Source organism: Carettochelys insculpta, chromosome 26 (assembly GCF_033958435.1).
Source record: "Carettochelys insculpta isolate YL-2023 chromosome 26, ASM3395843v1, whole genome shotgun sequence".
NCBI classification, from domain to species: Eukaryota; Metazoa; Chordata; order Testudines; family Carettochelyidae; genus Carettochelys; species Carettochelys insculpta.
In genome coordinates, this window is record NC_134162.1 from 12,013,071 (window position 1) to 12,036,974 (window position 23,904).

At 42.7% G+C, this 23,904-nt stretch overlaps 2 protein-coding genes across 2 annotated transcripts in view; both read left to right on the forward strand.

The window, feature by feature from the left end:
• Positions 1–5,282: 5,282 nt before the first annotated feature.
• On the forward strand, positions 5,283–10,613 carry C4BPB (complement component 4 binding protein beta). The gene is made up of 5 exons (XM_074977857.1): positions 5,283–5,313; positions 5,585–5,715; positions 7,310–7,483; positions 8,191–8,285; positions 9,041–10,613. The coding sequence occupies exons 2-5, from the start codon at positions 5,661–5,663 to the stop codon at positions 9,224–9,226; spliced, it is 510 nt and encodes a 169-aa protein (XP_074833958.1). The 5' UTR covers positions 5,283–5,313; positions 5,585–5,660; the 3' UTR covers positions 9,227–10,613.
• A 5,277-nt stretch (positions 10,614–15,890) lies between these two features.
• Positions 15,891–23,904, forward strand: part of LOC142002052 (zona pellucida sperm-binding protein 3 receptor-like) — a 47,730-nt gene continuing 39,716 nt past the window's right edge. Inside the window, exons 1-6 of the mRNA XM_074977856.1 lie at positions 15,891–16,048; positions 17,228–17,416; positions 17,970–18,069; positions 19,166–19,251; positions 19,947–20,159; positions 22,366–22,548. Coding sequence (XP_074833957.1) covers positions 15,961–16,048; positions 17,228–17,416; positions 17,970–18,069; positions 19,166–19,251; positions 19,947–20,159; positions 22,366–22,548 — 859 coding nt within the window. The 5' untranslated portion in view covers positions 15,891–15,960. The remainder of the gene's footprint in view (positions 16,049–17,227; positions 17,417–17,969; positions 18,070–19,165; positions 19,252–19,946; positions 20,160–22,365; positions 22,549–23,904) is intronic.

The window sequence follows — 23,904 nt, forward strand, 5'->3', positions numbered from 1 at the left end:
CAGCTATCTTTTGTATTCCTGTTGGTGGTGTGCATCCACACGTGCCCTGGTGCACATAAAATTTAATTCACATGTGGATGGAAAGAATCCACACGTGGATGGAAAGGATTGGAGGGAGCATTGCTCCCAGCTGTACAAATTTCTCTTCAGTAGAGGAGTTGATTTTGGATCTGATCCCAAAGGGTTCCTTCTGGTTCCAAACCCTGTTCCATAGCTGCCATCTATGTTGATGAGCATATTGTTGGCATAAGACTCAAGTCCGTAAGACAATTTTCTTATTTATTATTTCCAAGACACCATAGGGATATGTTGTGCTCCATGGACAAATCCAAAGACTTATGCCAGGGATGAATTTGTTGCTCTTTCTCAGTCTGAGGGCTAGCAGCGTCATTGGTGTATGTTTCTTAATGCTGTAGGTTGAGACCATAAATTCAGCTCCATGAGGACGGCCATAGTGCTGATCCTTTTAAGGGCTGAGGCTGCAGCTCAGGAAGTTTGAGAACTCAGCACCACTTGCCCAGAAACAATTACCTAGTATTAATCAGCAGCTTTTCCTTTCTTTGAATTCGGTAAGGGGCAGCTGAGTGAGTCTGTAATTCTTCACTGTGCAGGGAGCCCATGCAAGGTTGGTACGTTCTGGAGATCTTAAGGGGAGCTTCAGTGCTTTACAGGCCTAGTCTGCAGAGGAGTGCAAGCACCTGTTTTGGTTCAGAGTACCTCGATCCTCACTGAAGTGCAATTTTGCTCTTGACTTCTGGGGAAGCAGGATGCCCCTGCTTTTATTTATGAATTAGAGACAAGCCGCAAAAATGAAGAAGAGAAAGCATGCTGGAAGAAGACATCTGTTGTCTGTCCCAAATTTGCATCTGTGGTCACTTCCTGTCTATGTGCATGATCGTTCATCCAAATGCACCATTTGCTTACTTGTTTTCATAAGATTAAAATAATATGGTAAAGGGAAATAGCAGTGCGCTATAATATGCAGTCATTGCTTTGCCCAATATAATGCAGTTAATGATTTTTCTATGATGGGTGAGCTTCTTGTTGCATCAATAAATAACTGATACCTTTTACCTGCCAGAATGTATGAAAATAGCAGCTAACATACTGACATGACTTTTTAGTCAATACAATTGATTGGTTCCACGATGGAAATATGTTTTAGGAAGTTCAGTCTAGCCCCTTACTGTGCCAGTAGTCCCCCTGCTTACCAGGTCAGGAGCTACCAAGCATATGTAGGGGTATCAGAATGTGGCCTCTCATGTCTGAGTCAAGTCCAGTATCTTTGTCAACCAACACACATCAATGTTTGATCTTAAATTCAGCTTGCAAAAGAGCAATACGATGTATTAGTACCAGCAACATTGTGTTGAGCTTTCTTCTACAATTAAATTTGCATGCTCTGTGCCAAGTTATAGATGACTAACAAAATAGGTGAAAAAACTTGCTGTTATGTGGAGGAGTACTTCTTGGTACAGCTGAACTTCCAAATACATTTTTGCTTCAAGCCATTGCTGATGTGCATATTTTGCTGGTGCCAGGATTATACAAGGCAGGTTCAGAGTTTTATTAGTAACTGACAGGTGAATCCTATATGAAATACTACTCGTGTGAGTGAGCATTCCGACATTCCAGTGAGCAATACAGCCTAAATAAAATACTACTTGTGTGAGTGAGCATTCTGACATGTGGGTGGGTTGTTCAGCTTTAGTCCTACTTAAAGATTAAGCACAACTATTCTGGCCTTGGTCACATCAGAGGCAATTTGAGGTAACTCTGTTGTCATTAGAGCCAGCTGAGTTACCTCACACCAGTGTAATGGAGTTGACTCTAACCTTGGTACATTCCTAGGGGACAAATTTCTTAGGAGTGAAAGTTCCATTTTTGTGACGTCAGTTTATCAGAAAACAAATTACAAGCAGCAAAACAGTTGCACTGTTTTCATGCCACTGCCTGCAGTATAGGTGTAAGCTACATTTCCAATAGCTTGGTATTCTCTCTGGAGCCAGCTCAGCCAGGGACTAAGTGGCTCATTGACTTCTCTGGCCTCGTCCCAGGGAAGGGTTCCCCCCCCCCCCCCGCCCCTAATCTTCACTAGCTTTTATCTCCCATAGCTTTTAATAAATGACCAGGCACTGCTTCCTGGTCTCTTTCCTCTGGACCTTGTGCTAAAGATACAATTGCGGTCTGATTTTATATTTGGTGAGTTCTTTTTTTTTTCTTTCTTTTGATGATAGCTTTCAAAAGAGAAGTGTGTTTGTTTCACTTGTGTGAAATTTTTTTCTGCCTCAGCTGTGAGGTGTCAGGGTAATTAAAAGGTTGAAGGCTTATGGAGTCCAACATTAAATGAATCTGGGTCACTTAAATGTGTGCATGCATGATGTGATCTTAGATACTTGCAATGAATACATAAATGTGAGGCGGGGAGAGGGTTACCCCAAGATATACATCAGAGGTTCCTGTCATGAATAAAGCCATGTGCATAGTTATTTGGCTTTGATAGGATGTTATGAGGACCCATCCTGCTGTTCTTTTGCAGTCATAATTATGTCTATATCAGGAGTGCAGGGTCAGGAACATAGTTAATAAATTCACTTACATCCTTGCTCCATATCTTATGAGGTGTTTGTTAGAACATAAGAACATAAGAATGGCCATACTGGGTCAGACCAAAGGTCCATCAAGCCCAGCATCCCATCTGCCGACGGTGGCCAATGCCAGGTGCCCCAGAGAAGGAGAACAGAAGACAAGTGATTTATCTCCTGCCATCCATCTCCTGCCCTTGTTATGAAGGCTAGGGCACCATACTTTATCCCTGGCTAATAGCCATTTATGGACCTGACCTGCAAAAATTTATCAAGCTCTTTTTTAAACCCTAATAGAGTCCTGGCCTTCACAGCCTCCTCGGGCAAGGAGTTCCACAGGTTGACTGTGCGCTGTGTGAAGAAAAATTTCCTTTTATTAGTTTCAAGAACATTTGGAATTTTGGAACTTTTGATATTTGATTTCATGTCACGGGTGAAGATTAGGATATTTGCAAATATTTATTGACACATTTTCTGTGCGATGGTTGCAGTTGCCACACAGATATTCATGAATGTTTGCTTGTAATAAAAGGTCACTGGTCACAAATGTTGTTTTCCCCTATTTTTCCTTCCAGCATTGGCTGTAGTGGGCAGAGCCTCCTTTGACATTTTGAGCTTTATGTGGTATGCAGGCTGACCAACACCATAATGTCTGCAAATATAGAGAGTCTGAAAACCATTAAGAGAGTAACAGTTAAAATGTAAAAATGAGAGAAGACTGGTCCATGCAAAGTGAATCAATTATTGGTAAGATTTGAGAATGACATTAATTAGTTCATGCATCCATGCCTTGTACTTGCTGCAAAAATTCCCCCCCAAAATGATAATTGGCTTAAAATCATTATGTTTAAACAATATTTATCAGTGGGGGTTTTTTTTGTTTGTTTGTTTGTTTTTGTTTGTTTTACTTGCATTCTGGTGTTTGAGCATGTAAAGCTCACATGTTCAAGATTTTCTCGACTGTAAGGATTGTGAACTTTTTAGGAAAACCTAGAGTCTCTCAGAATCACATGATTCCAGGAGAGGGTACTTTAAGAAAAACAACTAGTATTACCAGACTTATGATAAAATCATGAGAGTCGACAACATTGTCAAGTCCCAAGATTTGAACATCTACAGCTAGGAGCCAGGAGCTCTTAGTGGAGGGTCCCTTGGGCTCAGAAATTCACTTTCCCCATTAGTTTGACAGCCCAAGTCTATTTAATTTTCAGACACAAACCCAAGCTCAGATTTCCTCCCAGCATTTGAATGAGTGTGAAGGGGTTGGGGGTCTGGTAGGTTTTTGATAGGAAGGTCAGTGGAGGTTTTTGTAATACAGTAGGGTCTCAACATTTGCGAGGGTTCCATGTTGGGAACCCTGGCAAATGTTGAATTTCACGAATATGGCAGCCCCCAGCTGCCAGTGCTCCTGCCCGGGGCCCCAGGGGATGCAGCGGCTGCTGCCGCTCCTGCCCAGGGCCCTGGGGGAAGCGGCAGTTGCTGGCCACTCATGGATAATTGAATTCGTAAACCATAAGTTTGTGAATATGGAGACTCTACTGTAATGGTTTTGAAAAATATTCGTTTCTTTCAATTGTGAAAATCTGCCCTTGAGTGTTTAGAAAGGGGTGTTTCTACATTTTAAAAATTAACTAAAAATAAATAAACTTCAAGTGAGCTGCTCTAGCCATGGGACAAACTGCAAAGACCTGTGTGGGTATATTTGTGAATGTCATTCTGTTTGACATGGAAGGGTAATGAAAGCTCAGTGGCATTACACAAGGCAAACTTGGTTGGTGCGAGCAGTGACTTGACCTTGTAAACCCAAGCAGCATTGCAACCTCCCTGCATAGTGGGAACACATCTGATGAAGCAGGTCTTTGCCCATGAAAGCTTACGCTCCAAAATATCTGTTAGTCTATAAGGTGCCACAAGACTACTTCTTGTTGTTCTCCTAGGTGCACTTTATCTTCTGCCTCCTGGGGGTCAGTTACTCAGTAACTATTTAGCCAGAGGGGATATTTAATCTGTTTAAGTCCTGGATGTCTGGCAGCTGTCCAGCAGCAGTGACTTAGGTGTGAAATTCCGAGAGGGATGGCAAGGGGGCAGTCAGGCACTTGTCTTGAAGCTGTAGACAGGAATAAATAGTCCATCATAACATCCAGGAAGAAGTACTTCAAACTGCAGCCAAATATGTAAAGAGCTATGGAGAAACACCAGGTTCCTGGCTGGGAAGCTGTTGAGCACTAAGAAACAGGGCAGTTTGCCTGTCTCCTGGTGTTGCCCCCCATCCACTTCCATCACACAAGCTACTGTGCATAACACTCGGTCCAGAGTATTGGTTAAGAAAGCTGCATAGGGCTCTGTGCCTGCCAAAATGTGTGTGTGTTTTTGTTCAGGCGTTTATGGAACCTGGCTGATTCCCTCCTTCTGGGCCCTGCAGTGGGTACATGGAGAGAGAGACCAGCAAGAGCTGATATGCTTCACAAAATAATTTTCACCTGTTTATATTTTTATGGTGTCTGAAAATTGAGGGGAATGCCTATGGTTTGTGCCTGACAGTAGCTGGATTCCTGTAAGGGACTAGTGGTTAAATATTGACCAAGGTCCGTGTCTCTGTTGTGCAAACAAGAGTCTCTGAGCTTGCCCAGACTTGCTAACCAAATAAAACCCATATGCAAAAAGGCATTCTACAAGGTGAAAATGAATGCTGACTCGCTGCTTTTTTATTTTTAAAACTGGGCATAGGGTAAAAAAAAACAAGTTCTACCTAAAACTGTATGTTCCCTGATTTCTTAAAACCTTTGCTTCTGGACTCTTGCTCCTAGTTTGCTTTGTTTTTGTGCCTAAATATTTCATTGTTTGCGAGCTGCAATTTGTAAGAACATTTTCCCAGTGAATAGTGGGGGATATAGGAAAAGAATAGTTCACCTGTGTTCTGAACACGTTTCCTGAATGATTTCATCATACTCTACTCATTTTACTGAACTGTTGCTCCTGGTTTTGCTTCCTATTTCTAGGTCTTACTGGATCCTTTCCCTCTGCTGTGTGATACTTTTGAGAATCCAGCCTTTGGGGCAAGAAGGGAATTTAAAGATGAAGACAGGGTTCGTGCTTTTCATTCAGGCCACCTGGCTTGCTGTTCTGTTCGGTAAATCCATTAAATCTACTTGTGGAGTGAGTAATAACCAGGAAGGCAGATGAAAACTGTAATGCAGGAGATGGGGCTGAATGTGAGGGCCTCTGTGAAGAAGCCTTCAAGGTGCTTAGATTGCAAAAGGTGTTTTGGCATTTCAAATCCTATTATAAATTGTGAGGGGAGGGTTGCTTTGTTTTGCTAAATGTTCCTGCACAAGGGGTCTGAAGAATGAAGGGATGAGAAAAATCAAGAACTCCAGTTTGAACTTTCGCAATCAAACAGGACCTAGGGCTTATTTTGAAGTCTAAAAATAATTGCATAGGTACAACTCGGGGTTTTGTAATGTGATAGGGAGCTTTTTCCCCCTATAGGCAGCTGACAAAAACCCAGCTCTGATCCTGGAGTAGTTACTATCCACTGATTGTCTCTGACTAGTTCTTGGTGGACAGGTGATTGTACCATAGTAATCACCCTGATTAGTTCTGGTTAGCTTTGGTACGTGAAGTAGCTAAGAAGCCAGCGAGATCCTATTTTGTCTATTGGAGTAAGTCTTTTTAGCGTAGAGTTTTTGGAGGGCCTGGAAAGTCTGTAGTACTTCTGCCTGTGCCTCTTTTAGAGGAAGAGAGATGTACAGTCCCCTGCCTACCCGCTTTCAAGAGTACTTAACTGGCTGCAAAATCAAACCAAACCAAACAAATAAGCGAAACTAAAAAAATAAAGGCCACCGTCCCACAATGATCAGCTTCAAAAATAAAGTGCATCTCACTATAACCGGAACTAAGCTCTTCAGTTTGATATGCACAAGAGCGCTGAGGTTGCTAGTTGCCCTTATACTCTGAGATCTGTGCGCCAAGTTGTACAAACCCATGCAGTAGGCTGGATGTTGCTGGACTGGAAAGCTTCTGGCTGTGTGGGGTAGAGCAGAGCCAACAGGGAGGCTCTGGGGCAGTGAGTCAGGTCAGGAAGCTCCATTACTGGGAGCTAGTACAGGAGCCTGGCTGGGGCTGGGGAACCCCACTGTGGGAGCCCAGCACCAGCAGGGAGACCTGCCAGCAACCCTGCAGCTGCAGCATCCCTGACCAGGCAGGAGGAGCCCAGAGCTCTCACAGTGGCCCCGCAGCAGCAGGGGATCCTAGCAGCCTGCCAGGAGAGCCCTGTAGGAGTTAAGCCCTGATCCAGGCAGCCTGGCTGCCTGACCTCCCTCACCCAGCAAATCACTTCATGCGGGACCACTCAGGTGCGAAGGGTGCCAGACAAGGGAGGTACAAAATGTAGTAGTGCAGGAGCTAATGTAAGATATGGGGGACCTTATTTTAATTTCAGCAGCACGTCCGTGGCAGCCTGTCCTTTAATGTGGCTACTTCTGCAAAGCCTAGAGTTATTCCCACTTACAAAGTAAATCTGCTCAGCACTGCAGAATTACTTTTCTACATCAAAGACCGGCAAGGCAAACCCAGTGTTAATATTGCACAGTTCAGTTCCTTATTGCAGGGGTGTCTGTGGTTGGTTGATTTTTGCCAAAGGTCTTTTCTCTCTCTGCACAGGGGAATGAGAACTGCCTTATTGTTTTCCTGTTGCATGCATGTGTTTTGTTTTGTTTTTTAAGCTAAAACATGCAGAGATATTCCTAAGGTTGACAACAGCATCGCTAGTTTTTGGGGAAATGATGCGGGAAAAGAAGTCACGTTCATGTGTTCCCGTGGTTACCAACTTTTTGGAGAAAAAACTCTCTTCTGTACATCTTCTGGGGAGTGGCATGCCCCTGCACCCATCTGCAAGGGTAACTCACTATCTGCCTCTCTCCCCCCTGCCCCTCCCCTTTTTTTTGAGAGAGAGTCACATCCACGTAGGCCTGATCCTGTGACACTTATTACCAAGCAGAATCATTAGGCAAGATTTTCAAAACGGACTGGTGCTTTTAGAGATCCAACAAGAGATGTCCCAGAGGAGTCTAACTTTCTGAAAATATTGCACATCTTCGCTCTTAATGAGAACCAAACCAAACCCAGTTCTTTTTAAAGTTTCACAAGTTGGGCATTGAGTTGCTTTGGAAAACCTTGGCTGTAGACCATTACCTAATTGTAGAGCCTTTCTACAGTCCGCTCCCTGACGCGTCTCAAGAGGAGGTGACCAGAGCTGCACATGATGCATGATCCAAATACCCAATGAACCACAGCACCTCGGTTGTGCCTTTTTAACCCTGTGTACACTTGGGCCTACTTTGTAGTCATTAGGTCAGATCGGAGGAGTAGTTTTATGGCAGATGAAGGGGTAGTTTTTTTTTTTTAAGATACAGACTTGAAATCTGTTAGTTCTGGTGTGATTCACCACGTGCCCTCAGGCCAGTCACATCCCTTCTGTGTGCTTCAGTCCCCCCATTCGGTGAACGGGTCAGATTAATAGTTGCCACAGAAATGTTGTAAGGCTTAAATTGGGTTAATACAACATTGTTGAATTTCCTGCCAATCCTGTACATGGTTCTTTCAGCTGTGAGTGCCAGAACTTCAGAACCTGACGAAGAAGATGAAGACAGTGAAACACTGGTAACAGAGACCACAAGGCAGACCATTTCTGCAGCTCTGGTAAGAGGCAATAATGTCTGTGTGGCTGGATTTATCAACTGCTTAGTTTGCATGTAAAAGAGTTGAAAAGATAAGCAGAAGATTCTGATGCTGCTGCACCTCCCTCACTCTAAGCAAAAAAAAAAAAAAAAAAACCTGAAGTTTTTAACTTTGAGTTTAAAATTCCACATTTTTGGCATGAATTTAGGCTCTGAATCAACCACACAGATTTATTTGCACCAAAATATCAATACCAAGGTGGTGACAGCAGTGGGAACTTCCAGGGGAGATGCGCTGCACTGGTATGACATGGCAAGGGCAGCAGGATGACCTCCCTGCTAAACTGCACTTGTTCCACCCCTATTTTTCGCAGCAAATATTAGGCCTTTTGTGCCAATGTCTTTGTCAGACATTGTAGTGCTCATATACGGTGTCAGATGTTCACAGTAGTTCAGCTATCCATACAGGCTATAACTAGCAGTGTTGGCCCATATGGGAATTGGGTCTGCTGTGAGCTAATACAGTGTGGCTCATTATCTCCATGCCTCCCCCATTAAGTAGATGTCATGTAGAGGTTCATGGGTCTGCTGTGCTCTCTGGATTAATTGATCTACCCCTTCAGCTTTGGCATTAGAGGTTCATACCCTTAGAGTCAAAGGTCATGAGTTTAAAACCCTGAAAAGAGCTTTTTGGCACTTCAGTCTAATTTAAAAACACAGACGAGTCTGTGTACTCTCTGGCTTAAACTGTTGCACTTTCCATTGTATTTCTCTTAGAACAGTCAAAGCCTCCATGCTGCTGTCTGTGAGGATGTGCGTAAGCTCAAAGAGTCCCTGTCATGTGTGACAAACTGGATGGAACTCAAGTCCATAATGGAAATGGAAAAAAACCGCCTGAAAAAGCTAATATTCCAGAAGGAGGGAAGGCCAGACAACCAGCTGAGATATCCCAAAGAGACCTAATTAAATGACTTGGAAAACAATTGTCCTCTTCACAACAAACTCTTCGAAAACTAATTTCATGTTCTCTCCTTCCTCTCGGTCCTTTCTCCTCTAGTTTAAGCATGTCCAGTTCTTTCAACTTCCCCTCATAGTTCATGTTTTGTAAATCTCTTAGGCTATGTCTACACTACCAAATTTTGTCAACACAATTTATGTGAACTCCCGGAAGTTGACAAAACAAAAATTGCCAAAGGTTGTTCAAGTTGGTCCCAATGAAAGATCATGTCCACATTGGGGCCGCCACCATCATTGACCATGTGAGCAATGCATTGTGGGTATGTATCTCACAGTGCCGTGTTGTGGGAAGGCAGAGCTGACACCTGTGCATCTTGGAATTCCCTCTGTGTTCTCCCACAGCTTTCTCATCTGCTGGGACCAGCAGCATGAGTAGCTCTGTGAGCTCTCCAGGATGAGGAATAAGCAACACAACAGTCTGCCTCCACTCTCCACAGCACCAGCCTGCTTGGGCTGAAGGGCATTCCAGTTATTTTTTTCTTTGTTAGTTCCCCCTAATGGAGCAGCACACTCAGCTGTCACATACTTCCTGGACCTTTGAAAGGGCAGTGGTGCATGCTTACAGGGCAGTAGAGAACAAACACTGAGCAGAGCTATCAGGATGGGCATTGTGGGATACTGGTGGAAGCCAGTTGTTTTGACAAAACAATCCTCAGTGTCTATACTGGCTCTTTGTTGATGATAAATGGAGGGGAAAAGAGAAAAGTCTCGGGGTGGGAGTTTTTATTCACTAAAACTGTGCTTTTCCCTGACAAAAGTCACAGTCCGTAGGCTCTCCTCTCACTGTTTTGTTGCCAATAGGCAGCTTTTGGCAATGAAACTTGGCAATGTAGACACAACCTTATTTTTGTTGCCCTCCTCTGGGCATTTTCCAGTTTGTGCACTTTTTCGTCAAAGCACGGTGCCCAAAATGGGACACCAATCCGCCAAGGCAGGCCTCACCAACAGCGAGTAGAGTGGAATAATTCCCTCCTCTATCTTGCATAGAAATCACCTGTTAATATACCTTAGAATGTCATTTGCCATGTTTGAAGAAACATTGCACAGTTGATTCAGGAGACAAAGCACAGCATTTGACATTGTAGGCAGCATGGCTGGCGTTTTCAGAAGCAGGAAAGCAAGGGAGATGCTCCGCTCCCACTGACACTCACTGAGACTTGGGGGCCTAGCGGCACCAAGCTTCTTTGAAAATCCTGGTCTGCATCATTTTTGAATGATACAGAGATACTTAGAGAAACTATTGAAAAAAAACCTCCATCCTAAAATACCATCACTCAGAAAACCTCTAATCTCATCGTGTCATATGCACAAAGTGTTGTGGAGTTTCCCTGAAATGATCCCTTTCAATAAATGCAATATAGATTGCTCTTTGTAGTGCAGTAGTTTTATCCCAGCTGGTGTGCCCTCCATTCTTTGTTTGCTGTTCAAACAATGAACTATTTGAACCAAATTCTGAGGAACTCTCTTGATTCATATCATTTTCAGTAAAGAGCTGGCAGAGTAGTACAGTAAGTAAACAATTTTGACATCTGCTTGGGGCGAAAGGAATTATCTAACATTTTATTGCAGGTTGAATATTTGCTTCCTTGTCATTTTAGAGGAGGAGTTTATCATTTGTAAATAATCTGGTGCACCCAATCCTCCCTCCTCCCCTTCCCCCCCAGCCCCACATTGAATCTCAATTTCCCTGTATCTCAGCACTTCTGTAAGTGCAAGCATATTGTGCTAACTTCTTGTTTAGCACAGTAACACCTGGGTGCAGAACAGGCTAGACTGGAAAGGTTAGAGATACCATTTCATCCTTCGGTAACCAAATAGACCTAAGCACGCTCTGCCTCTTGCTGACAAAACTGCAGGTAAGTTGACTGTGTTTGGAGCCTAGATACACAAGGCAACGTTGCTTTGAGAGAAGCCAGGGGGGAATGGTTTGGGGAGAAGCAGGAAATCCAGAACCATTTATTAACCATAAACATAATCTATGCTCGCACTTACTCCCCTGTGCACAGGTATTGGTAAATAAAGCCAACCTGTAAGCCATGCTTAGCAGAGGAGCTAGCAAATGGCACAACAGCTAGAAGGATTAAGGTTACGGGAGTGAGGTGTGGGTTGGAGGGGGAGAGGATATATAGATAGCCAAAAAGTGACTCCAGGGGATGTTTAAAAAGAATTACTGGTTGGATGGTAGTAAGTTCAACATGAATCCCTTGCAGGTGTCTGTATGGGGCATGTTGTAGATGTGCAAGATGTACATCTACATGTTGTAGTCATGGGGTGAGAGTCTTTTCCAAAGTTCCGAAGGGACTAAGCCTCATTTTCAAAAGGGACTCAGGCGCTTTGGGGCTGATCATTAAAATCAACAGGAGTTTTGCCACTGACTTCCTGGGGAGCAGGATCAAGAAGCCCATCCATGCCTGAACCCCAATTTTGAAAATGGGACTCGAGTCCTTGTGAAATTTTTACCCCAGTTGCCACTGACTTATAGCAAGCTCCAAATGACCCTATGTATGTACTTTTCACACACTTGTGCAGACTTGTTGGTACACCATATTGCTCATCAGCTTTGCTGACTTCAGTGCCTATGTGTGGATATGTTCCACAGAGATTTACAAATAGAACACTTTTTTTTCCTGTCTGTGTGCTCTAATGGATTTAGAGGGCTATATGAAGTCTCTGGAAAGGGTAGATCAACTTATGTCACTGTAGGCTTTAATTTGGCTGCCAGGGTGAGAATTGTCCATGCCCTGGCAATAAAAAAGGGTTTTAAAGAGAGCCTTCAAATATTTAAAAGTAGTTGGCATGTGTCCTGAAGATAGGTCTGTGCTTTGGTCAGTGAATTTGTTACCTTTTTATCATGCAGAAAACTCAGTTGAGAGGTGAGGAGTCGGGTAACTTTAGGCAAAGATGGTCTGAAGTGTTAAAACAAAACTTCCAAACAGATGCAGTGAATCACATCCGTATAAAACAATATTCAATCATTCTTAACTCCTGAATCCTTACTTCAGGTATGCTTTACTTTGTTTTCTTCCTTCAAATTTCAGCCACAGGCCATACAATGGTTCTATATACCTAGCTAATTAATTGTTTAGTAAAGGAGTGGAAATTAACATAAGCCTTACCTATGAGTGGCCAAAAAGAAACAGGCAAGACTGAACTTGCATTCAGACTGTTGCTGGGTCTTACCCATGAAAGCTCATGACTTAATAAATAAACTTGTTAGTCTTTCAAGTGCGACAGGACTGCTTGTTTTTTGTGAAGCTACAGACTAGCATGACTATTCCTCTGACATCATCTAGTTTGAGTGCTTTGTTGGCCTCTTGTCAGGGTGTGACATGGTGTCAGTTTCAGTTAGCTGCCCCTTTGCCCCATCCCAGTCTTCTGCCCAGGCACCCGTTTAAGGTTTTAGGCCCCTTGCCATCACCTCTGTCGGGTGGAGACCTGTATCTCTTTCCCTACAGATCAGAAGTTGAGGTTTTTGTCACTGCACTTTGCTGTGATTTCCATAGCAGGTCTGGCCATGGCTTATTTGCCTGTAATTAACCTTTTCCAAGGGGTTACTACAATGTATACTAGTTACCAACCTGCTTTCACCACTCCAAACTCATTTATTTTTAGGTTAAAGGCATTACAGAGTAAACATACCAAAATAAATAAAATTGCCTGTACGTGTGTTAAAAGTATGCATAGGTGCTTCTGTCTTATGGGACCCGGTGAGCTAAAGTTCTTCCAACTTTTCACAAGCAGGGAGGTTCCTCCCACACCCCATCCATTTGCTACATCAAAAAGAGTCCGTGAATCAGTTTAAAAACTCAGCCTTTGTACACCAGAATCACTTTCTTTGCAGCAAATACTAATTTGACCCAGCATATGTGAACCTTTATAAACATAAATATAAAGGAACTGTGCTTAACTTCACTCCTCCATCCCCAAGCTGCATGTTATTTTTAGCCCATGGTGTTACACATTCTATTTATCAAATGAATACAATGTGGATCCTGAAGATCATTCACACAGTTGCAGTATCCGCCACAACACAACTGACAAACAAAGAGGTTTTACAATTTGTTTTTTTTTTCTCTTCACAGATGTTTCCCTGAGTTTGACTTGATCCCAGTTCTCAACTTTCCCTACTCTGCTTCTGTTTTTACTAGCCCAGGCCAGACCCTTAGCAGATGTACATCAGGATGGCTCCATGGGCTTCCATGGAGTGACCCTGTACTCCACCTGCTGAGGATGAGTCTCACTGACCTCTGGTGTGAAGTGCTTTGAGGTCTATTGATGAACAGTGCTGAACAGGTGCTGGGTGTTGTATTATGTTTATTAGTAGCCATGGCTGTGTGGCCCTGGAGTCTGGGTTGAGCCATTTTATTCACAGAATTTACATGGCTAATGTGGTGTGTCTGTTTTTGGGCCCTGAAATGTTTTTGTTAAGTCCGATATTTTTGTCAATCAGTGCATCTCAAATTCCCTAAATGGACCTTGCAAAAGAGAGTGATAATAATTTTATAAACATGTTAGTAATGGCAACATCGTGCTGAGCTTTCTCCTGCAATAACATTCTTGTGCTCCATGTCTAGTTACAGGCGAATAACAGAATAGGTAAAAAATGTGCTTTTATGTGTAGGAGTACTTCTTGGCACAGATAACTAAAAAAGGCATTTTTGCCTCCCACCATTACTGACATAACGTATTTTGCTGGTGCTAGAAATATGCAGGTCAGGGTAAGAGTTTTGACAGAGGTGAACCCTGTGATCTAATTTTTCATTTTGTGTGTGCCACATTCTAAGTAAGTACTACCATGTGATTGAATGCTCCAACATGAGGCTGAGTTTTGTGATTTTAATCCTATGTAAAGACTAAGCACAACTATTCTGATGTAACCAAGGCCAATCTGCAGCAAGTCCTTTGTCTGAAAAGCCGACTGAGTTATCTCACACCAGTACAACAAAACTGAATGTACCTTTGGTATGTTCTTAGGGAACACATTTATTAGTAGTTAAAGTTACATTTTTGCGATTTTAGCTTTGGCAGAAAACAGTTAGAAGCAGCAAAGGAGTGACGCCATTTTCATGCTGCTGCCTTCTAAACAGGTGTAAGCTACATTTCCAGAAATTTGGCATTCTCTCAGAAGCCAGTTTAGCCAGGGACTAAGGGGTTCATTGACTTCCCTCGTATTGTCCAAGGGCTGGGTTCTTCCCCTCTAATCTTCACTAGCTTTTATCTCCAGTAGCTTTTAACACATAGCAAAGCACTGCATTGGGTTAAATTGCTGAAGGGAGGTTTAGGTTGAACATTAGGAAAAACCTCCTAACTGCCAAGGTAGTTAAGCACTGGAGATCTTTATGAGCAGATTAGATAAATATCTGTCAGGGATGATTTAAATGGTGCCTGGTCCTGCCATGAGAACATGGGACTGGACAGATGACCTCTTGAGTTCCTTTCCAATTCTAGAATTGCGTGATTCTATGACCCTGCAGTATTAAAACACCATCTAGCCCTAAGGACCTTGCATTAAGATACAATTGCTGTCTTATTTTACATTTGGTGAGCTGCACAGATTGTTTTCCCCCACCCCCTCGTTTGATGATGGCTTTCAAAAAAGTAAAATGTTTGTTTTCACTTGTGTGAAATGTTTGTAGTCTGAGCTGTGAAGTGTCAGGGTAATTAGTATGTTTAAAAGGCTTACGGAGATGAAGAAATTAAATGAAGCTGTGTAAATTAAATGCGCGCGTGTGTGTTTGTGTGCGCACATGGGTGCTTGATGTAGTCTTAGATACTTAAATATGTAAATATGAGGTGGTAAAGGGGTTGTCCCAAGCTGTACATCAGAGATTCCTGTCCTAAATAAGGGCACAGGCATAATTATTTGGCTTTGCTAGGATGCTGTGAGGCCCAGTCCTGCTATCCTTGTGCCATCAGAATTATGTCTGTATCAGGAGTGCAGGATCATGAACATAGCATGTAAGCTGCACTTATGTCTTTGTTCCATATGAGATGTTTACCATGTGTGCCCAGGGAAAGTGAGCTGTGAGGCAAGGTTCAGTAAATTGAAAAATTAAATTCCAATTTTCTATTTGTTGGGATTTTATTTTTCATTTGAAGACCTCTAATAAAAAAAAAAAAAAAAAAAAAAAAGTCTAGACATGTCTGATTAAAGCCTGTAAGAAACTTGCTGTTAAACTCTTGTTTTCTTGCTGCAGAAATATTTAACTTCACCCCAGTTTTTGACTTTCCCCACTCTTCTTCTGTTTTTAATAGCCCAGGCCAGATCATTAGCAGTTGTAAATCAGGATGGCTCCATGGGCTTCTATGGAGTGACCCCGCTCTACACCTGCTGAGGATGTCTCTCACTGATGTCAGTTGTGAAGTGTTTTGAGATCTACTGCTGAACAGTGCTATACTGGAGCTGCATATAATATTCTGTTCATTATTACTTGTGCAACCAGAGCAGCTAGGAACCTCAGTTCTGGTCCACTGTGGGGACCCTAGGTGCTCACCACTGTACAAACACAGTCCAAAAAAGATAGTTCCTGTCCCCAGGAGCTTACAATGTATGTTCATCCTAAATGGCAGTCAACCCTTTTCTTCTCCCATCCTCTTATCTTCACAGATATTTAGCTTGGAAGGAACTGTGGTAACATCCTTGTTAGATCTGCAAAGAAGAGTACGTGACATAAAGGAAGATGGCATCGCTAAACCCTGGAAAACAGCATTATTACTTAGCCACCATTCCACTGTTACTTGTGGCTTCCTTCGTTGTTGCTGTGCATAGTGAGTAAACATAAATATCAGGCAAATCTCTTGGGATAAAACAAGCAACCTGAACATTCAGTGAAATCTCAGTGTGAGGAACCCCTTTTATGTAACTTCATTGTTTTCCCACCTATCATTTTTCTTGCTACCTCTGCACTGCTGGATCGGGACAGTCTAAAATTCCACTGGAAGTTTGTCAGCAGTCCTACAAGAGATGAGAATCTTTTTTCATAGTGCCCTTAGGGCTTGGTACTTTTTCCACTCCCGACACCTTGTGCAATCATTTTACAGCTGTGCAAAATGATTGTGAAATGCTTCCAAATGAGGATTGTAGTGGATTACATTCACTTTGCACTGGTGTAAATGACTGCACAAGGTGTAAATCAGCTTTTGAGTGGGAAACCTTGCACACGTTGAGATGTAAGAGGTTTGGACATGTGTGCGTATTTTTGGGGTGATGAACCATATGTGCCCTTGTGACTTGAGATGCAGGATTTCTCTGGGTTGCTCCCAAGATCTCAGAACTCTTGAGGCCTCCGTAATCAAGGGTATATATAACGGGGTGAATGACTGGTGAGAAAAGAAGCCCACAAAGATTTACTTGCTTTTTAAGGATCTCAGCTGGACAGCAACAATTTCTTCTCAAGTTGATTCTAGCACTTCCCCCATGCACCTTTTACCATTCCTTTCCTCCTTGTCCATGAGCTTGTGTCAATAGCTAAATAAGCATTAGGTCTGTGTCCTTTCCAATAATTTACCCCTTTCCCATCTGGTTTCAAACTGTAGAATAAACTGAGCACAAGGATATTAGCTTTGGGTCTACCTCAGCACTTCCAGTTCAGCTTATCCACCTTCTAGGACCCATCCTGCTGTATCTTGTGGGACAGTTTGAGATGCTGCAACAATCACAGTGATCCCGGGTAAGGAGGTATTCTGTTCTGTCCCGACAAACTGCAGAGAAAATAATTCTTGCATCCTTATCTTCCTCCTGCAGATGGGAAGATTATCTTCCCAACTATTAGACAACTTTGATTTGTTTGATGCCAATTTTTGTAAGCTAAATCTCTGCTGGGCCTCAGTTAGGAGATAACTTTATAGAGACTCTTCTGCTTTTTCTATAAAGGACACTTTAGTAAATGAGGTCTGGACTCTAGCAGATTTTATTTATATATTTTGGTGCCTCTATTTTGTTACTAGGTGATTGTGGTGTGCCGCCACGTTTTAATTTTGCTGAGCTTAAGGAGGAGCACAGATATACAGATACATTTCCTGTTGGTAGCATTGTGGACTACAGCTGTCGCCCTGGTTACCGCAGAGTATCTAGAACATCACTTCGGTGCAACCGGAATTCTCAATGGTCATCATCTCTCTCGGATTTTTGCTGGCGTGAGTATTTTGTTTTTTTTTTTTTTTACTTCTCTAAATAACGAATTGACTCTCATCAGCCATTTTTGGTTAATGAGTTCGATGAGAAGACTGTATGCCTGGAAACCAGCAGAAGTTCACTGATGTGATATGAAGGCTTTCCAAAATAAATTCCCAGTTCCTATCTGAAACCAGGTCAGCAGAGACTGAAATATCTCTCTGGCTGCTCCTTAACTCCAAAGATGTCTACAAAGGTTTCCTTTTACTCTGAAGCTTTAAAACACCATGCTAAAAATGGATTTTAAAATTTAAATAATAGACTACTCCGCTACTGGAGGAAGTTCTGCCCGTGACAGGTGGAATATTCATGTGGACACAAAAAAGTGGTAATGCAACAGCATTTGATTTAAACAAACACATACATAAATTCCAAATTAACACTGGCTTTGCATCCTGTGCTGACAAAACGTGAGTAGAGCTTTGGTAGAGACAGAATCTTTGGTCATTTAATGATTACATTTTATTGAGTCAAGACACAAGAATAAAGACTAATTCCCGTCTTACTACTTTCTAGCAAAATCATGCCCGTACCCCGGAGAGCCAGAAAATGGCAGAGTTGTTGTTGAGACAAATCTCATGTTTGGTGCAACAATACACTTCACCTGTGAAGACGGGTGAGTATGGGCCACTTGTACTGATAGCTTTATTGGTTGTTAATTTCTCAAGGGACCACTATGACTATCTAGTCTGACCTCCTGTATAACACAGCCCTAAACAATTCACCCACTGGTGCCTGCATTTGAGCTTGCTAGAAGATATTTTTGAAATACTTACAGTCATGATTTGGAGACTCCAGTACATCCCTCAGTAGATTGTTCCAATATTTAATTACCCCCACTGTTAAATTCAGCCTACAGACAAGTAAAAACTGTCATCTCCTTTAAGCTTCCAGCTGTGGGGTCCGTTTATGCCTTTTCCTGCTGATTTAAAAAGGCCTCTTTTATCAATTTTCTGCTGGTGTAGTTATGACAAAACATCCATGATCAAGTTTCCTCTTACCCATCTCTTTGAAATGCTAAATAGATTGAACCTCCTGCACCAAGAGGAGGCAGAGTTTCCTTGCCTCAAGTCATCATTTCTTGTTGCCTTTTTTCAGTATGCTTCCCAGTTTAATATCTTGTTTTAAAGTATGAATATCAGAATTGGATTCAGTATTTTAGTAGTGGCCTCATCACTGCTATATATAAAGGTAATACCTGCTCCTGACTTATACGAAAGTGTCCCCTGCAAGATGGCATCATGCTGAAGGAGGCAACAGCTAAATAAAATACCGTTTTTGTTTCCTGACACCTGAGTAGGGACCTGGCAATTATTTGTCCTGAGCCCACAAGCAACCCAGTCAGAGATTCCCATGATGCTACCTACCCTTGTAAAGGCCAGGATGAATCATGGGAGATGTAACCTCACATAGGAAAATGAAGCATCCAACTCCAATGTGGCACTACAGCAGCATTTTGGGATTAAAATGTTTGCGTTTGCTGGTGTCATGTTTTTCCATTGAACATGGGAACGTTCTGCAGAAAGCAGATGCTTTTTCCAAAAAAAAACTGTTGAAAATCCAATTTTACTATTGGAAAAAATAGTTTTGTTGAAAATTTTTTTACCAGTCTTGCTAATGAGTATATAAGAGGTTCAAAGCCTGATTGATGCTGGACTAGGCAATACATCCAATCTCCGCTTGCATAGTAACTTTGTTGTCCCTTTATTCAGGTACAGACTAATTGGAAGTGCACAAAGTAAGTGTGTGCTTCAAGGATCAGATGTCACATGGGACAAAGCAAATCCATACTGCCAGTGTGAGTAGAGACCCTTAATAGCTTCATGGTGAAAGCGTAATCAGTCCTCTCTCCCCGAGGCAGCCTATGTACTGAATCCCTCATAGAATTCTAGGACTGGAAGGGACCTCAGGAAGTCATCTAGTCCAGCCCCCTGCCCAAAGCAGGATCAGCCCCAACTAAATCATCCAAGTCATGACTATGTCAAGCTGGGACTTAAAAACCTCGAGGGATGGAGATTCCACCACCTCTCGTGGTAACACATTCCAGTGCTTCACCACCCTCCGGGTGAAATAGTTCTTCCTAATATCTAACCTACACCTCTCGCTCTGTAACTTCAGACCATTGCTCCTTCTTCTGCCATCTGTCACCACTGAGAACAGTCTCTCTCCATCCTCTTTGGAGCTCCCTTTCAGGAAGTTGAAGGCTGCTATTAAATCACCCGTCAGTTTTCTCTTCTGCAAACTAAATAAGCCTAGATCTCTCAGCCTCTCCTTATAGGTCGTGTGCTCCAGCCCCCTGATCATTTTCATTGCTCATCCCCAGCCCCATGCCAGAGCAATGGTTGAAATGAACGATGTACATTTTCATTTTATTTTCCAAAAAACAAAAGTTAGTTAAGGACCCGAGAAGCACAGGGTAAATCTCCTAGTGTGATATGAATTAAATTCTCTCTCACTTCCCTTCTTTCCTTTTTTTTGTTTTTTCCTCTTCAGTGATACCTTGCATGCCTCCACCAGTAATCGAGCATGGGGGACACACTGGGACAATCATGGAGGTATTCAACTATGGAACTGCTGTCACTTACGAGTGTAACTCTGTCGAAAGAGGACAGATTCCTTTCTCGCTTATCGGAGAAGCTTCCATTTACTGTACATCCACAGACAAAGTCAATGGCCACTGGAGTGGACCTGCCCCTCAATGCAAAGGTGATGGAATACAATTCCTGTAAAACAAGGTAGTGGTGTGAACGTACGAATTAGCAGCCTATGTCATAATAGTGCCATTCTTTAACACATTGTCCAGTGATTAATCCTGGAGATGCCTAATCTTATTCCCTCCCCTCACCACATGTTATAAGTGACACCCTCTGGTATATAGAACCCAGACTTCAAGGGGTGCAGGAAACTGCAAGTACTGTGTCCAGAATGGCCCCTGTTTCCACACTGTGCCAGGTGCTACTGCTCACTTCCTTGGTCTACCTATACTCTGTGTTCCTTCCAACCCCTCCTCAGGCAAGGAGCCAGGTATATAATGGGGAAAAAAGCATTTGCTGCAGTGTGGGAGGAAGGGTGACTTGGAACCCTAAAGAAGCTCCCTGTGGGAAGGCAGACACTGGCAAGATGAAGCTGACTCTTCATGTGGAGAAGAGAGGCAGACAAGGTCTGCTTCCCACTGAGAAGCAGCATCAAGGCAGAGAAGTGGGGTCAGGGCTTGCAGCTGGTTGAGCAAGGAGAGGAGAAGGACAGAAGAGTGGTGTTTATTCGGTTTCTTCTTTCACTTAGGCCATTGCTACACAGGCCGCTTTCTTCTAAAGTGGCATGGTAATACACAGCCTGAAATATGCTAAGGAGGTGTGGATGCAAATTCCCCACACCTCATTAGCATAACGTCACGTGATTTGGAGTCCGGAAGACCGTTCTTGCAGACTCCAAAATGCCGTTTCGAAGTGCGGCGAAGGAAGTGGAAGTTGTCCGTGTAGAAACGGCCTTAGGGTGTGTCTACACACCAAGTTATTTCAGAATAATGGCTGCTATTCCAAAATAACTTTGTGTCTACACAGCAAAACTGCTATTTTGAAACAATTTCGAAATAGCAGATGGCTTTCTTTTGAGATCTGTAAACCTCATTCTACGAGGCATAGCACCTATTCCAAAACAGATATTTCAGAACTGGGCTGTATAGATGGGCAATCGGGGCTAATTTGAAATAAGTTCTTCCACAATAGCTTATTCTGAAATAGCACAGCTGTGTAGATCTAGCCTTAGAGTCCTCAGAAGAATACTGGAGTGGAATGAAATTTTTTCAACAAAGTCAAAAAAGTCCTTTTTTAAAAAAAAAGTATTTTATGAAAAATGATAAGCTTTCTTAAAAATGTTTTATTTTTCATGGCCTTGTTTTGCATGTTTCAGAGGGGTAGCCATGTTAGTCTGTAGCTGCATTCAAAAACAAGCCGTCCTTTAGTACTAACAATTTTATTTGTTAATTAATGAGCTTTCGTGGGTAAGACCCACTTCTGAATGTGTTCTCTTCCAGAAAACTTGTATCAGACGTTCTTGAAATGGTAATGGATGAAAACTCTCTTTTAAGGGATTTTAAAAAATTGATCACATTTTTATATGTGGAGAACAAATTGAAAACAATAGATGGAATTAAAAAGCAAGTAAAATGGATCAATTCTGAACACTTAGAAATGAAAACAACTTCAGAAGTTGTTATGCAAATAGGTTCTAATTTTCCATTCACTCTGGAAATTATATTCCTGTTGAGTTTTCTGTAGGTAAAGCCAGGAGCATATATGTGTATCTTCTTCCCAGGAGACCCAGTCTCAGTGTCTGTGTCCTGTAGGAGTGCAGCTGGAACACTGGTTGGAGAAATTATTTTATAATATTCATGAACGATGAGCCATAAATTGGGGCCATTCCAACAGCCTCTGCTGCCAAATAAAACCTCTCGTCTGTAATTATGTGCGTGCATACTCCCTCTCTCCCCAACACCATCCCATATGCCCACAATCACAGTCGTCATTGCTGGTGGTCACTAACTCGGCAGATGTCCTTTGTTATTTTACTTGACGCCTGAGGAAGACTCTCACTTGCCTGCTAGGTTCCATCCAAACTGATGCTTCAAGGAATCTGAGAACATGGCATCATACTCATTGATATTTTTTGCTGCTTTCCTTTCGCACAATGTTTCAAATAAATAAAAGGGGTCTGTGGGAGAGGGGATTTGAGAGGACAGGGACAGGTGTGTTCAGACACATCATGAATCTCCATGAGCCCATGTGCCAGTGCTTTCAAATCTGTATATGCTCCCAGTAATAGATCTGATTCTACTGCAGTATCTTCACTTAGTTTCCCAATGTTCTGATTTAACCCAAAACCTGCCAAACTGACACTGTTTTTATTTCCACAGTTGTTCGTTGTGAACAGCCAAAAGTTGACCATGGAATACAGGTGACTGGATATAGTCCTGTCTATACCTATAGAGCCTCTGTTTCATTTGCTTGTAAACACCGCTACACTCTCAAAGGCAGTAGCCTACTTCAGTGCAATGAACACAATAGATGGGACCCTGAGTTACCAGTTTGTGAACGAAGTAAGTGTCATACAGGGGCTACTATCGCCTTCAAACTGCCACTGCTGCTTTTGCTCTCCTGAGATTGAGAAGGAGGGTTCTTGAGATGAGCCTGCAGATCTGGGACCTTTGCCCTTTAGTTACCCCCTGGCACAAATGTGAGTGTGTAATCTCCACTTTGCATGTAATTTTGTTCCTAGAAATGGTTCCTGACTGCCCTCAGAAAGCGAAAATCGCTCCAGGAATCCATCATTACAAGCAGTATAACATAGGCCAAACCTTGGTCCCATTCAGACCAGTGGGAGTTGTGTTGTTGAATTCAAAAAGAACCAGAAGTTAACCTTCTGTATGTAATAACATAAAAAATGTCTACAGAGCCATGTCCTCACCTTGGGTAAATGACATCAGGGCAAATCCACAGATGTACAACACTGCGAAACTGGGCCATGAGACAGCTCCAGTGGATTTCCACTGATGTCAATTGGGTGTTGCCATTGACTTTAGTGGGAGGCAGGTACTGGACTTGTTGAAGACCAAGGTGAAATCCTGGTTCTGCTTCTTTCAGTAGCTATTTTTCAATCAGCTACAATGGGGACAAGGTTTCACCCCATGGTTTGAAAGGATCCTGATTTCCTATTTCCTGCTGTTGCCCTACCGTGTGGTGTTGAGCATCTCTTCACTGCAGCCTCGTCAGCACAAAGTATCAAGAATAGGACCACTGCTAATGTAATTAATTAACTGTGTGGTGCTATTCAGAAAATCTCCATGGAGAAACTAGGTTACGTAGGGCACATCTACACTTCTGGGAATATCAGCCTGGACAGGGTTGGTCTTACAGAGTTCAATTCTGTGCGTCTGATAGAGACGTGCAAAATTGATCTGGCTGGCGACAGCAGTCAACGCCGGTACTCCTTGCTATTGTGAGGAGTAAAGGAGGTTGATGGGAGAAACACACCCATCGATCTCCCTCACTGAGGACAGTCAGGTAGATTTATTTCAGATGTGTCCATTCAAGCTATGCAATTGCCGTAGCTAGAATTGCATATCTGAAATCAACTGTGCTGCCTAGTGTAGGCCTGGCCTTACAGCCAGTTTGGTTGCTGGATGTTACAGAGGCAAGGTGGGCGAAGAATTCTTTTATTGTCCCAACTTATGGTGAGAGCGTGTGGTTCAAAAGCTTCTCTCTCTCACCAACAATTGCTTGTCCTACAGAAGATATCATCTCACCCACCATGCCAGAAGATAGATGTGCCAGTAGGCTTCAGAATAGGAGTGCTTCTGGCTTGTCAGTGAGGACCTGCATTGAACTGAACAGCTGTTGTGTTAGTGCCACCAGTTTTATGTTCCTTTTGCTTCGACAGGAAACAGTCACCACTA